Below are 11,914 nucleotides of genomic sequence, written 5' to 3'. Positions count from 1 at the left end.
CCCTCCCAAAAAAAAATTTTGGTCCCTTTTTTTTTTTTTTTTTTTTTTTTTTTTTTTAATTATTATTATTTGTTGTCAAGAGTCAGCTCTAAGCCAGTGTCCAAATTCGGAGCAAATTCTGTGCCTTGAGGTTCAGATTCTAACCTTTTTATTACAGTCTGCCTTGGTGGCGTGGTGGTCAAGACGCTTGCCTGTTAAGTATGTCTCAAACCATTTTGAGCTCACGCTCAGACCGTCTCGCCTGTCAGTCAGACCGTCTCGCCTGTCAGTCAGACCGTCTTGGAACGTGCGGAAATTAAGATCGAGCTCTCTCAGACGGTCTGAGCGTAAATATGTAGCTGGTATCTAGATCCTTCAACTTAGTAACTTACTAGGAAACTCTTACCAATATGCTAATTAGGTAGGAAAACTTATCGACCTTGAGACTGTCTAAGTAGACAAATAGCCTTTAGGCGAACCGTCTGATGCGTATAGCACCGGTCTATTGAGTTTTAGGAATAATAAATTCTACAATCATGCATCATGCATTGTTCCTAAAGGTACCTATAAGATAAGGGACAAAAGAGTTCTGATAAGGTTAAAGGTAGGTAGGTACTAGGTAGATAGGTAGGTAGCAAAAAATGCGTCTAAAAAAAGGAAAAAGAAAATTGAAATGCCTTGCTGCTGGGAATATTTTATCAATTTCAAAGATTCGAGCCCATTGGAGAGGGGGTGAAAAGGAAGGGAGGTGAAGAAGGGAAGGAAGATAAGGGGAGGGAGGGGGAGGAAGAGGAAATGGAGGTCACTTCTGTGAAAATAAATTTAGCGCGTTCTCCCGGCTCCCGGTCCAAAATGTCCGGAACATCAATTCTCAAAGTGTCGCGTTGAGTACTTTGGGCGATTTTAGCCCTTGAATAGAAACTTTGAAAATAATCTGTGAATTGCCTCTCACAAAACCAACAAGAAGACTATTGCCACTTATTGTAAGAAGGGTTCAAATAGAGAGAAAATTTGGACCGATTGCAATACTTTCATTACTAGTATAGCTCCGCTATACTGTAGTAATAGAAAGTAAATAATAGAAAGTAAAAATCCATTATGAGTTCTCCGGGTAGGAGAAAAAGTTATGAACTTGGATTCCCTTTTGAGTGGTTCCCACGGAGATACAACCCAACACGAGATGTTGCTAAGTTTTCCCATCACCCTATACCCAGCACAACAAATAGCAACCCAACTCTGCACAACTTGAAGTATACACCCCGCATTACAACCCACTCTAACCATAACCATACAAGTGAACAATAATTCACCACTATAACCACTTCACCTGGTCCCATTTCTCCGAGTAAAGTTGTGCCAAAAACACTCGATAGAACATTGCAAAATCATACGTCAATCATATCTATTCAGCGAACTGTATTGTTTTCTGAGCTAAGAATCGGGTTTATTGAACCGCCGATGTCGAAGCTTTAGGCCAATACTTGTATAGAAATCTCTTCTTGTCTTTAAGATCTGACTGTCTTTTATCTTAGCCCGTTCTTTGATTTATATCCACATTTCTCTCGGTCTGTTAATACTCTCTCGCTATTGAGTTTTCCCGCTGGGCATAACTACCAGACAATCCTTTCATCTGGAGTTCCAAAAAATACTGATTTGACGATGACGGGAAAAATGAGAAGGTACCTACATACTTGTACTGTGTAAAATTAAAATGACTGAACAAAGCAAGGTCAGTTTCAACACTTTTAACAGATTTTTCATTTGCAATTCTCGAAAAGCTACTCTCCAATTCGATGAAATGGGTTTATTATTGTTTTTAAAAATACTTTGCACATGAAGGAAATCTGCTAACTATATTTGAGTCTCACCAGACTTGAAAATTTGAAACACAGTGTTGCAAGATGTACTTACGGTGTGGGGGGAGACCAGGACAGCGGAGGGGAGGGGGGCAGATAATCCAGGGAGTCTGGAGTGGCACTCCTGGATCTGGAACTCGAACTTGAACTCTGGAATTAGAACAAGAAGGAAGATCAAATTAATAAATAATATTTAAACAAGATTAATGGCACTTGATTACAATGATTACTATCAGCATAATCAATATTATTACTTGTTTCGGATAGCTCATTCATATCCGTCCCAAAGGACCATGTTTCGGATCGAAATTCCTAAAACCAACAAAAAATTGCACTCGTATTTCGATTGCAAATATTTCAACGGGTTACTTTCTGCTTTCTGGTATACTTACTCGTGTTGACCCAGTACCTAAATGGGAAGCAATGTGTCTTTTCTAGCACATCTGATGAGAGACATACTGTGGAATGGACCACAAGAGTCTGATGTTGTTTCATTGCTACGAAACTATATGGAGTAGATTCTTATCATACCTATTATGTATTTCGAACTTCTAAAACACCCTATAGGAAATAATACCAGTTTGATAGTTTCGTATGATGGAAATAGATTTTACTAGTTTCATGTAGTAGAAGTGAACTTGCATGTTGACTATCTGTCAACCCTTGGAGTACCAAGTGTTCCTTGGGTAATGTAGATAAGTAGGTAACTCGATATTGGCATGTTATAAACTACTTGAAACAGAATCTTTCTTTCACGACTTATCGGCTGGTTATCGCAGTATAGGTCAGGAAACAGTTAACAAAAAGTCTTTCTTAGGAGGTTAACCATTATGTCCCCACACTTAACTGAACTAAAAGGGGTGCCATCTATTCAGTGAGATTCAAAGTGGAAAGATATCAGAAGGAATGATGCAGAGAAGATGGACAGGAAAATGGATGGAACTAGCAATCTGGACAGAAATTAAGTTCTAACAGGTCACTAAATTTCCACGCTAGTTTAGTTAAACAAGTAAATAAAATAAAAATTAAATAAATAAAAATAAGAAAGAAACAATATTAAACAAAAAGAAGCAAACAAACGAAATTAGATAAAATCCTAACCAGTTTTGAGATATGATTTTTTCCTCGTTCATTTCTCTGTAGATCTACATATTTATCAACATGATTAAAGTATCTTTGATCAACAGATCAATGGTGTAATAAGGTTACCTTCGTACTCAATGGGTTAAAGCAAGATACTAATCAAATGACACCAAAGTTCATTCGTCATTCAGATTCATTCGTTGATTAAATATCAAGTTATTTAAAATATTTTCAACTGTTTTAATTTCAATTGTTTTGAAGTAGCTTTATAGGTTTTTTATTACCAGTTATTTGTAGGTAGTTGTCAGTCTACTTAATCCAAATAATGTCAAGTTCAATGATGTTTTTTATTCATATTTTTGGGTTGGGTTAAGTTAGGTTAGATTAGGTTGGGTTGGGTTAGGTTAGGTTAGGTTAGGTTGGGTTGGGTTAAGTTAGATTGGGTTGGGTTAGGTGGTTTGGGTTGGGTTAGGTTGGGTTGGGTTAAGTTAGGTTGGGTTGGGTTAAGTTAGGTTGGGTTGGGTTAAGTTAGGTTGGGTTGGGTTGGGTTGGGTTAGGTTAATGTTTTTTATTCATATTTTATTTCCTGTATAAAACCTCCGATGACATTTTAATGAGATGTGATGTTTGTTTTTTATATCAACTTTGATTACAAATTGATGCTTTACGACAGCATAAGTGTTGCCAGGTACGAGTAGGTGGGTATACCTTTGTTTTATGTTCTCTTTCGAGCTTAGAGTTATGCTGAAAGGTAAGGAATACCTCTAAGGAAGGGGCTTTGATGTACCCTATACTTGACTTTTCAGGATAAAAATTCGATGCAACATCAGGATCTTATCTTATCTTTTTTTTTTTTTTTTTCAAGACAAAGCGATGGTTCCGTTCATTAAGGTGTCTGGGCAAAGAGTTCCTATCAAAACTAGTAGGTTGTACATATTATTACATACATTTTATTGTGGCCCTTCCTTATCACTACCACTATTTGTTGACACAAAATAGTATTTTTCAATATTATCACAACACTTTTATACCTCTCTCCACTTATTGACACAAAATATTGACAGGGTCTGGGGTATATTGACAAACTTTTCAATGTGCAAAATGTACCCTCAGATGAAAGGATTACTTGGATAACTGTTAATCAGATGAAATAATAATATTACAAGTTGTTCTGCTTCGAGTTGAGGAAATTCCGAATTACCAAAATGATGTTTCTTTGTGTTATTATGTCACAACTTTGGTACTCACTGCAGCATTGTAGGATTTTTTCCAATATCTCAATAAGCCCAACATCCAATGTTTACCTACCATGCTGGCACCGGTCGCTATGCAATGTTTTTTATTCATATTTTATTTCCTGTATAAAACCTCCGATGACATTTTAATGAGATGTGATGTTTGTTTTTTATATCAACTTTGACAAATTGATGCTTTACGACAGCATAATTGTTGCCAGGTTCGAGTAGGTGGGTATACCTTTGTTTTATGTTCTCTTTCGAGCTTAGAATTATGCTGAAAGATAAGGAATACCTCTAAGGAAGGGGCTTCGATGTACCCTATACTTGACTTTTCAGGATAAAAATTCGATTTAACAACAGGATCTTATCTTCTTCTTCTTCTTCTTCTTCTTCTTCTTCTTCTTCTTTTTTTTTCAAGACAAAGCGATGGTTCCGTTCATTAAGGTGTCTGGGCAAAGAGTTCCTATCAAAACTAGTAGGTTGTACATATTATTACATACATTTTATTGTGGCCCTTCCTTATCACTACCACTATTTGTTGACACAAAATAGTATTTTTCAATATTATCACAACACTTTTATACCTCTCTCCACTTATTGACACAAAATATTGACAGGGTCTGGGGTATATTGACAAACTTTTCAATGTGCAAAATGTACCCTCAGATTTCTCCGTTAATGTTTGACTCACATGGAATTCTCAGTACCTGGTTTAACGGGAACACCGCCTAAACCTTATGTTCCCCTAGGTTGACCCTTGCTCAGGCTTTGTGTTCTTATCAGGTTGATTTGCAAAGTCTACATGACTATTTTCGGGCCCTTGCGCTGGGTAGTTTCAGTAATTTCAGTTCAGTGGATTGGTTCAAATCGGACGGTTTGACTGTGGTTTTATCATTTTGATAGTTTTCTAATTTTACCAACATGTTTGGGCACATGTTTTGTGTTTTTAGTTGTTTAGAAAAGTTTTGATTTTAGCATTTTAACTATCCTTAACTTTCTTGTTTTACTGTTCTATTTTTGTTTTAATTCGTTAATTTTGTCGGTAATTTTAGTCTAATAATGGATTTCTTGTTTAGAAAGGTAAGACGTGATAAATTAGGAAACTACCAAAATGAGAAATGCATCTTCTAAAAATTCCTTTTTGCACCAACAGTCTTTCCAACTTTAGACTTTTTCAAGTTAAGGAATTCTAGGACTTTCAATCTTAAGATCTCGGGAGATCGTCTTTTCTATCCTTATCAAATATCATCTCGTAACACAATACTTTACCACAAATGAAAACTTAAAATCAAATGAATCTGCCTATTTCAGATAGTAGAGACGAGTAGTACCAGACGAAGCACGTACCGAGTTGACTCGGAAATGAACGAAAACAGACGAAGTCTCGGCATAGGACCTTTGAGTAGTTTCAAGAACATCATCATGACAAGATCTGCCAAAGTTCGCGACATCTACCTGATTAGTAGCAAGCAGAAGTATCACCAAATAGCGGCTGTGGAACCAGAGGTAAGTACATACTTGAACCAACCAAAGAAGTGAGTAATAAGTAGTTTAAAGTTTGAACTCGACGATTTTGTAATATGTTTGTTTGTTTCACGGACTATCGAACGACTAGTCCGATTTTGATTGAATTCGGGAATGTTATATTCACATTTTATTGTCTTGAAAATCTGAATCACATACCCCATAGCTGTTCAACTTTTTCTTTTTAACCTAATACCTATTTTTTGACTTCAGGTACTCAAACAAAACACGAGCAATCTACTCAAAGAAAGAAATCAGTATGACATGTTCCGAGCCAAAAGCGCGGGCAGAGGAGGAGAGAGGAAATCTTCAGAGCTCAAGAATAACACTATCAGTAGAAACAACAGCAGAAACTCCAAGTCCAAAACCAACAATAAAGGCTACCAATTTAACAAAACTGAAGACGATTACTATGGGAAATTCACGAACAATAACACGATATTCAAAAAATTCAACACACAAGACGACTATACTGAAGCTGTTGACACAGATATTAAATTTGACAAAAGTGACAGCGTTAAACCTATCGAACCAAGAGCCAAACCTAACATCTATGAAACTGTTCCTAGACATCGTACCCATATAAATCGAACCAGCACAAGCCTCTCAGTGACATTACAAAAGGAAACTGACAATGGGACACTAGAAACCAAACTAGACACGGATACGAACAGAAAGAGCAAAAGCATATACGGTCCACAAACGACACAGCTAAACCATCGGCCGCAAACACCCAAGATAAAGAAATCTGTGGAAATGCGCAACAATCTCAAACTGCTGGGGTCCAACTCCGCTGATGTGATGAAAACCATTGTGGCCCTGCCCAAGAAGTCACCAGAGTGTGGAAGAATCCCCAGTGGGACAAACCACGAGAGGAAACCCAGGAAGACACCAAGGAGCAAGACTAAGACGAAGGAGATCCAGGCGATGGAATTGCCACCTCAACTTCTGCATCCATTGTGGAAGAGAATACCTCATCGGGCGTTGTATGGGTGGTCGGAGAAGCATCAGCTTCTGGAAACCATTCTGCATAAACAGGTAAAGTTGTGATGACGTGTATGTTGTAACTAAGTAGAACTGGGACTGCAACTAATAGGCATGCAGAGAGGACTTTAATTGTTTTAAAATGTGACTTTTTGAGAGCTTAAGAAGGCTCAGGAAGTCAGGACCACACTTTGAGATAATCAAGTTAATCTACCAATCAGAATACAACATTTTAAACATTGATCAAAAGTGCTGCATTCTGACTGCATTCACCCGTGCCTTTGGACGAAACGACTTAAGATTTGATTATGAATCTCAAAGTGAGGTGTTGGGCCCAAGTAAGCAAATATAATTCTAACTTTAACAACACATTCCCCGTATTTCAGATAGCAGAGGACCGCATCCAATCCCTATACTACCCCAGCGAGGAAGCCTTCACACTGGACCAGGAATCAAGTGGCGTCCGCTTCCTACAGAAACCCATAGTGAGTAGCGCTCTGGAAGTTCTCACGCTGCTTCAGTACTACGAGACTAGTCCGGGGGCACTGCCCAAACCTCAGGTTGTATGCCCGGGGCAAACCCCAGGGAAAGAGGATGAGGGGAGTGAGGACACGGAGAGTGGTTACGAGGGAGATGACGAGTAGTGACATCATAATTACACCCCCGATTACCAGATACGTTTAAACCCAATCAACGCCCATGTACAGTTGTATGAAAACTTAGTTTAATTATGATAATGACTCAAATGAGCGATAAGTGTATGATGAGTGAGAAAAAGTAAAATATGAGTGGTATATACGTAATCAGCATAGTAAGTAGGTAGATCTTTAAGCCATACTCCGTGGTTGACGTAAATACTAACTGATGAAAAAGTGTGAGAGAAAGACCAGGAATCAAGTGGCGTCCGCTTCCTACAGAAACCCATAGTGAGTAGCGCTCTGGAAGTTCTCACGCTGCTTCAGTACTACGAGACCAGTCCGGGGGCACTGCCCAAACCTCAGGTTGTATGCCCGGGGCAAAGCCCAGGAAAAGAGGATGAGGGGAGTGAGGACACGGAGAGTGGTTACGAGGGAGATGACGAGTAGTGACGTCATAATTACACCCCCGATTACCAGATACGTTTAAACCCAATCAACGCCCATGTACAGTTGTATGAAAACTAGCCTTAGTTTAATTATGATAATGACTCAAATGAGCGATAAGTGTATGATGAGTGAGAAAAAGTAAAATATGAGTGATTGAGTGGTATATACGTAATCAGCATAGTAAGTAGGTAGTTTAAGCCATACTCCGTGGTTGACGTAAATACTAACTGATGAAAAAGTGTGAGAGAAAACAATATTATTGAACTGATGTATCCAGTTCACGACACATTTTAAAAATTTTGGTGGATTGTTCATTAAAAGTCCTTGATTGGTCATTTGATCTTTAAAAAATTGATTGTTTGAGGTTTCTAACCCTCAGATCTCTACAGAATTATGATTAATCATTATTCTGTCTACTCCAATATTGTTGCATTTTATTATTTTTACTTGTTAATTTATATTTTTTTAATACATTTGAAATTTGAATATTTACTTATTTAAATATGAAAAACAAACGCTTGTGTGTATTTACTATATTTTCTTAGTTTGGATAAACACTTTTGAACGGCTAACAAACAATGTAGCAAAGGCTGAACAAAGAAAATAAACAAGTCCAAAATGTGGGTCTTACCTCTACATCTTTAAAGACATGCCGGATGTCAGGCTTGCGGTTTTTCGGTCGTAACTGTCGTGCGCCCCTCTGTCGCAACGTATGATTTAGCGACAGAACGCGACGTCGTACGGCCTGAGCTTGGTGCGAGGATAAATGTCGGAGGGCGCGACTCAAATCCGCATCCGGAATTTCTAAACCGCTCCGATATGCATCGCTCAGCTGAGACAGACCTGCTGTACTGAGCCACTCTGCTTCTTGCTCTCCTGAAAACAAAATAAACAAGGAATAGTAAATTATAATATATTTTTTATATAGGTACTTAATTGTTTTTTTTTTTTTTTTTTTTTTTGGAAAAAAAAATATTAAAATTTTTTTTTTATTGGTTTTTTTTTTTTTTTTTTTTTTTTTTTTTTTTTTTTTCATCAATTTCATTTTCAAGGCTTCAATAGCAGGATTCTCACTTAGCGAGCTCTTCCACCCAACCGGACTGGTTTAAGGTCTGTCTGAGACCTGTTTTACAACCGACTCTGCAATCCCACTCCTTACTTTCTACAGTTTATATTTACCTACTCTTCGCGCAGGAAATTTTGGCAAACCGTACGTCTTTTGAGGGAGTGGGGAGTTCAGTGGTACAGGGCCCAGGGAATTCTTATTGCACTCGCAAAAGAAAAGCCACAGCTCGGGACTAAAGTGATTGGTTTATCGACTTATTATTTGCTTACCTTTGGCGCTATACAAATTAAGAGGATTAAAAATGATACCACAATAACTCCAAACCAAAGCTTCGAGATTAAGAAACCAACGAATTGAAACACATCACCACTCTGACTGTGACTGAAGCTATGAAACTCGATTTTGTATTTTCTTCTCAAGAACTCAACAAAGACATGAATGTGCCCAAGGCTGGGGAGGGTTATTGCCTGCGGCATCCTCTACCATGCTCAGAAGTTAGTAAAGTTCAAATTGAAGAAAATTGCGTGGGAAACGAAGAAAACAAAGAAGGATTTTAGCACATCCTGTCGGTATTTTAAGTTTGTCAGAAGTTCAAAGATTTGGTTGAAAATTTGAGGGAAATCCGTGAGACCAAATAAGAACAAAAATCCAAATCGAGATTACCCATAAAGGTGTGTCCACACATAGTCGACGGCCGTCGAGATACATACGAGTATTTGATCAACACATTGTGGCGGACTCAATCGATAGAGAAAACTCAGTGATCATTAGAGTAGGTATGTATAAACAATCAGTACTGCGCTGAAGTTAAGCAACGTTGCGTGTGGTTGTTGAGCGGATGGGTGACCGCGCTGACTTTTCCCGACCCCACTCGGGCTTTCAAAGAAGAAGGTTTAAGATTTTTTTAGGATTCAGGAATTATAATAGGTTAATAGGTATGGATTATGATTCTTCATTGATTTCTGTACACTTAATATGTATTTCTGTACTATTTCCATATGCAAGACCAGTAAGGAACTACTGTGTTTAATTAGTCTATGTTCAATGACAACGAGGTGTTTCTCAATTATCTCCCATTAAACCTAATTAATAAGGTATGTGCTTCTTAGTCATTATAGTTTCGTGACATCCAGAATCTACCTTCCCGACTTTTCCGAATATTTCCATATGCAAGACCAGTAAGGAACTACTGTGTTTAATTAGTCTATGTTCAATGACAACGAGGTGTTTCTCAATTATCTCCCATGAACCTAATTAATTAGGTATGTGCTTCTTAGTCATTATAGTTTCGTGACATCCAGAATGTACCTTCCCGACTTTTCCGAGGCCGCGCCACATTCGTAGAATTTCCAAAGTATTCCAGAGCCAGAAACTTCGTCGCATTCTTCTCTGAGCAAATAAACAATCACTTGGTTCTGACAGATCAGTTTCTGTTCTCTCTCCCCTCCCTTCTTATCAGTAATTAAATCGATATAGCCGCGCCACATTCGTAGAATTTCCAAAGTATTCCAGAGCCAGAAACTTCGTCGCATTCTTCTCTGAGCAAATAAACAATCACTTGGCTCTGACAGATCAGTTTCTGTTCTCTCTCCCCTCCCTTCTTATCAGTAATTAAATCGATACCACAATTAATTACTCGTAAGCCTCGCATGCTTCTAATACGTAACAGCTAATAGCGTTCAGAGTCAAATAGCTTTGAGTTGTATTACTGTAGCTACTTCTATATATGCCTAGGGATAGACAGATTAGACATTAGGCAGGTATATTGAAATAGTCGGAAATCAGAGACGGATGGGTGAGAATTTTTCAGAACAAGAGAGGATGTTGAGTACCTAGTTCAATTTGAGTTCTTCAAATGTCAAAGTCAGTGCTTGAGAAAGAAATAAACGTTCTTAAATGAGAGGAGGGTTTCTTCAGATAATATGGTTAGTTGGAGAGATCAGTATTAAGCTACGTACCAGGAGACGATGTCTTGAATAATGATATTAAGGCTTTCCATGTATAGGACCATATGGTTAGTTGGAGAGATCAGTATTAAGCTACGTACCAGGAGACGATGTCTTGAATAATGATATTAAGGCTTTCCATGTATAGGACGCAATTACCAATAAAATAACAAAAATCATCAATGTTAACAAGACAATGTTTGAAGATAGACTTTGGTCGAAAAGATAAATAAAGCGGCTACCTCTTGTACTTCCAATCTGAAAGCCTGGACCCTTCTCCAAGCAGCTGCCAAAAGCTAAAAATAAAAGTTCCACAGTCCACTTTGATATGATTATGATAAATCTTCCCTTGAGTATACAAGGCTATAAAGTATGTTCTTAGATCGGATACGCTACACACCACTGACGCCAAGTCACTAATTTAGCTCATGTACACAAGTGAATATAGCTAGGAGTAGACTTTAACCTTGGATCTGTTTCCATTTCCACCTAAATATTTTACTTCTACATAAGGCACCTGTACCTCTCGACATACCTAGATGTGACTATCATAAATTAATCGTAACAATGAAAGACATATGGAAAAAACATGGAAATATCCTGGCAATAACTATCGGAGATGTCATCGTCTTCAATGACTCAAGACATGAGGAAGGAATTCGAATTTACATAAACTTGCATGCATACAAGAGAAGAAATCAAGAAAATGTACCCAAGAATCCCAGGATTATAACAGTACAAGATGCATAATACTACAAGTTGTCGTTAATTAATCAATCAATCTCCTATAGTGGATTAATTTATCGCTGTTAATGAAATTGTTGAAAGGATTACTTGGATAACTGTTAATCAGATGAAATAATAATATTACAAGTTGTTCTGCTTCGAGTTGAGGAAATTCCGAATTACCAAAATGATGTTTCTTTGTGTTATTATGTCACAACTTTGGTACTCACTGCAGCATTGTAGGATTTTTTCCAATATCTCAATAAGCCCAACATCCAATGTTTACCTACCATGCTGGCACCGGTCGCTATGCACATTTATGACATAGCTACTCATTTTCCTCACGAGGCTGAGTGGGCCCCGCAACAGCCAGTCACGGAGGCAATCATTTGCTTCATACAAATTTCTTGACCCCGCCGGGAATCGA

The 11,914-nt window shown here is 37.9% G+C and overlaps 2 protein-coding genes across 6 annotated transcripts in view; one reads left to right on the top strand and one right to left on the bottom strand.

Annotated features, from left to right (window-relative positions):
* The window catches only part of LOC103510446 (rho GTPase-activating protein conundrum), a 42,865-nt gene that overhangs the window by 19,429 nt on the left and 11,522 nt on the right, over positions 1–11,914 (bottom strand). Inside the window, exons 3-4 of the mRNA XM_008475106.3 lie at positions 8,381–8,625; positions 1,891–1,985 (exon numbers count right to left, since the gene is read on the bottom strand). Coding sequence (XP_008473328.1) covers positions 1,891–1,985; positions 8,381–8,625 — 340 coding nt within the window. The remainder of the gene's footprint in view (positions 1–1,890; positions 1,986–8,380; positions 8,626–11,914) is intronic.
* On the top strand, positions 3,481–7,906 carry LOC103510445. Of its 5 annotated transcripts, XM_008475101.2 has the most exons (5): positions 4,610–5,236; positions 5,468–5,662; positions 5,894–6,718; positions 7,051–7,113; positions 7,555–7,906. In XM_008475101.2, exons 1-5 carry the CDS (start codon positions 5,216–5,218, stop codon positions 7,747–7,749), a joined length of 1,299 nt encoding a protein of 432 aa, XP_008473323.1. In that variant the 5' UTR covers positions 4,610–5,215; the 3' UTR covers positions 7,750–7,906. The 5 variants fall into 5 exon arrangements, with proteins under 5 accessions (XP_008473324.1, XP_008473327.1, XP_017300074.1 ...); XM_008475102.2 differs by lacking the exons at positions 4,610–5,236; positions 7,555–7,906 and adding an exon at positions 3,481–3,616 and having other exon boundaries at positions 7,051–7,543; XM_008475105.2 differs by lacking the exons at positions 4,610–5,236; positions 7,555–7,906 and adding an exon at positions 3,488–3,606 and having other exon boundaries at positions 7,051–7,543.

Source organism: Diaphorina citri, unplaced genomic scaffold, assembly GCF_000475195.1.
Source record: "Diaphorina citri unplaced genomic scaffold, Diaci psyllid genome assembly version 1.1 scaffold600, whole genome shotgun sequence".
Lineage (NCBI taxonomy): Eukaryota > Metazoa > Arthropoda > Insecta > Hemiptera > Psyllidae > Diaphorina > Diaphorina citri.
This window is presented reverse-complemented; position numbering and strand designations above follow the sequence as displayed.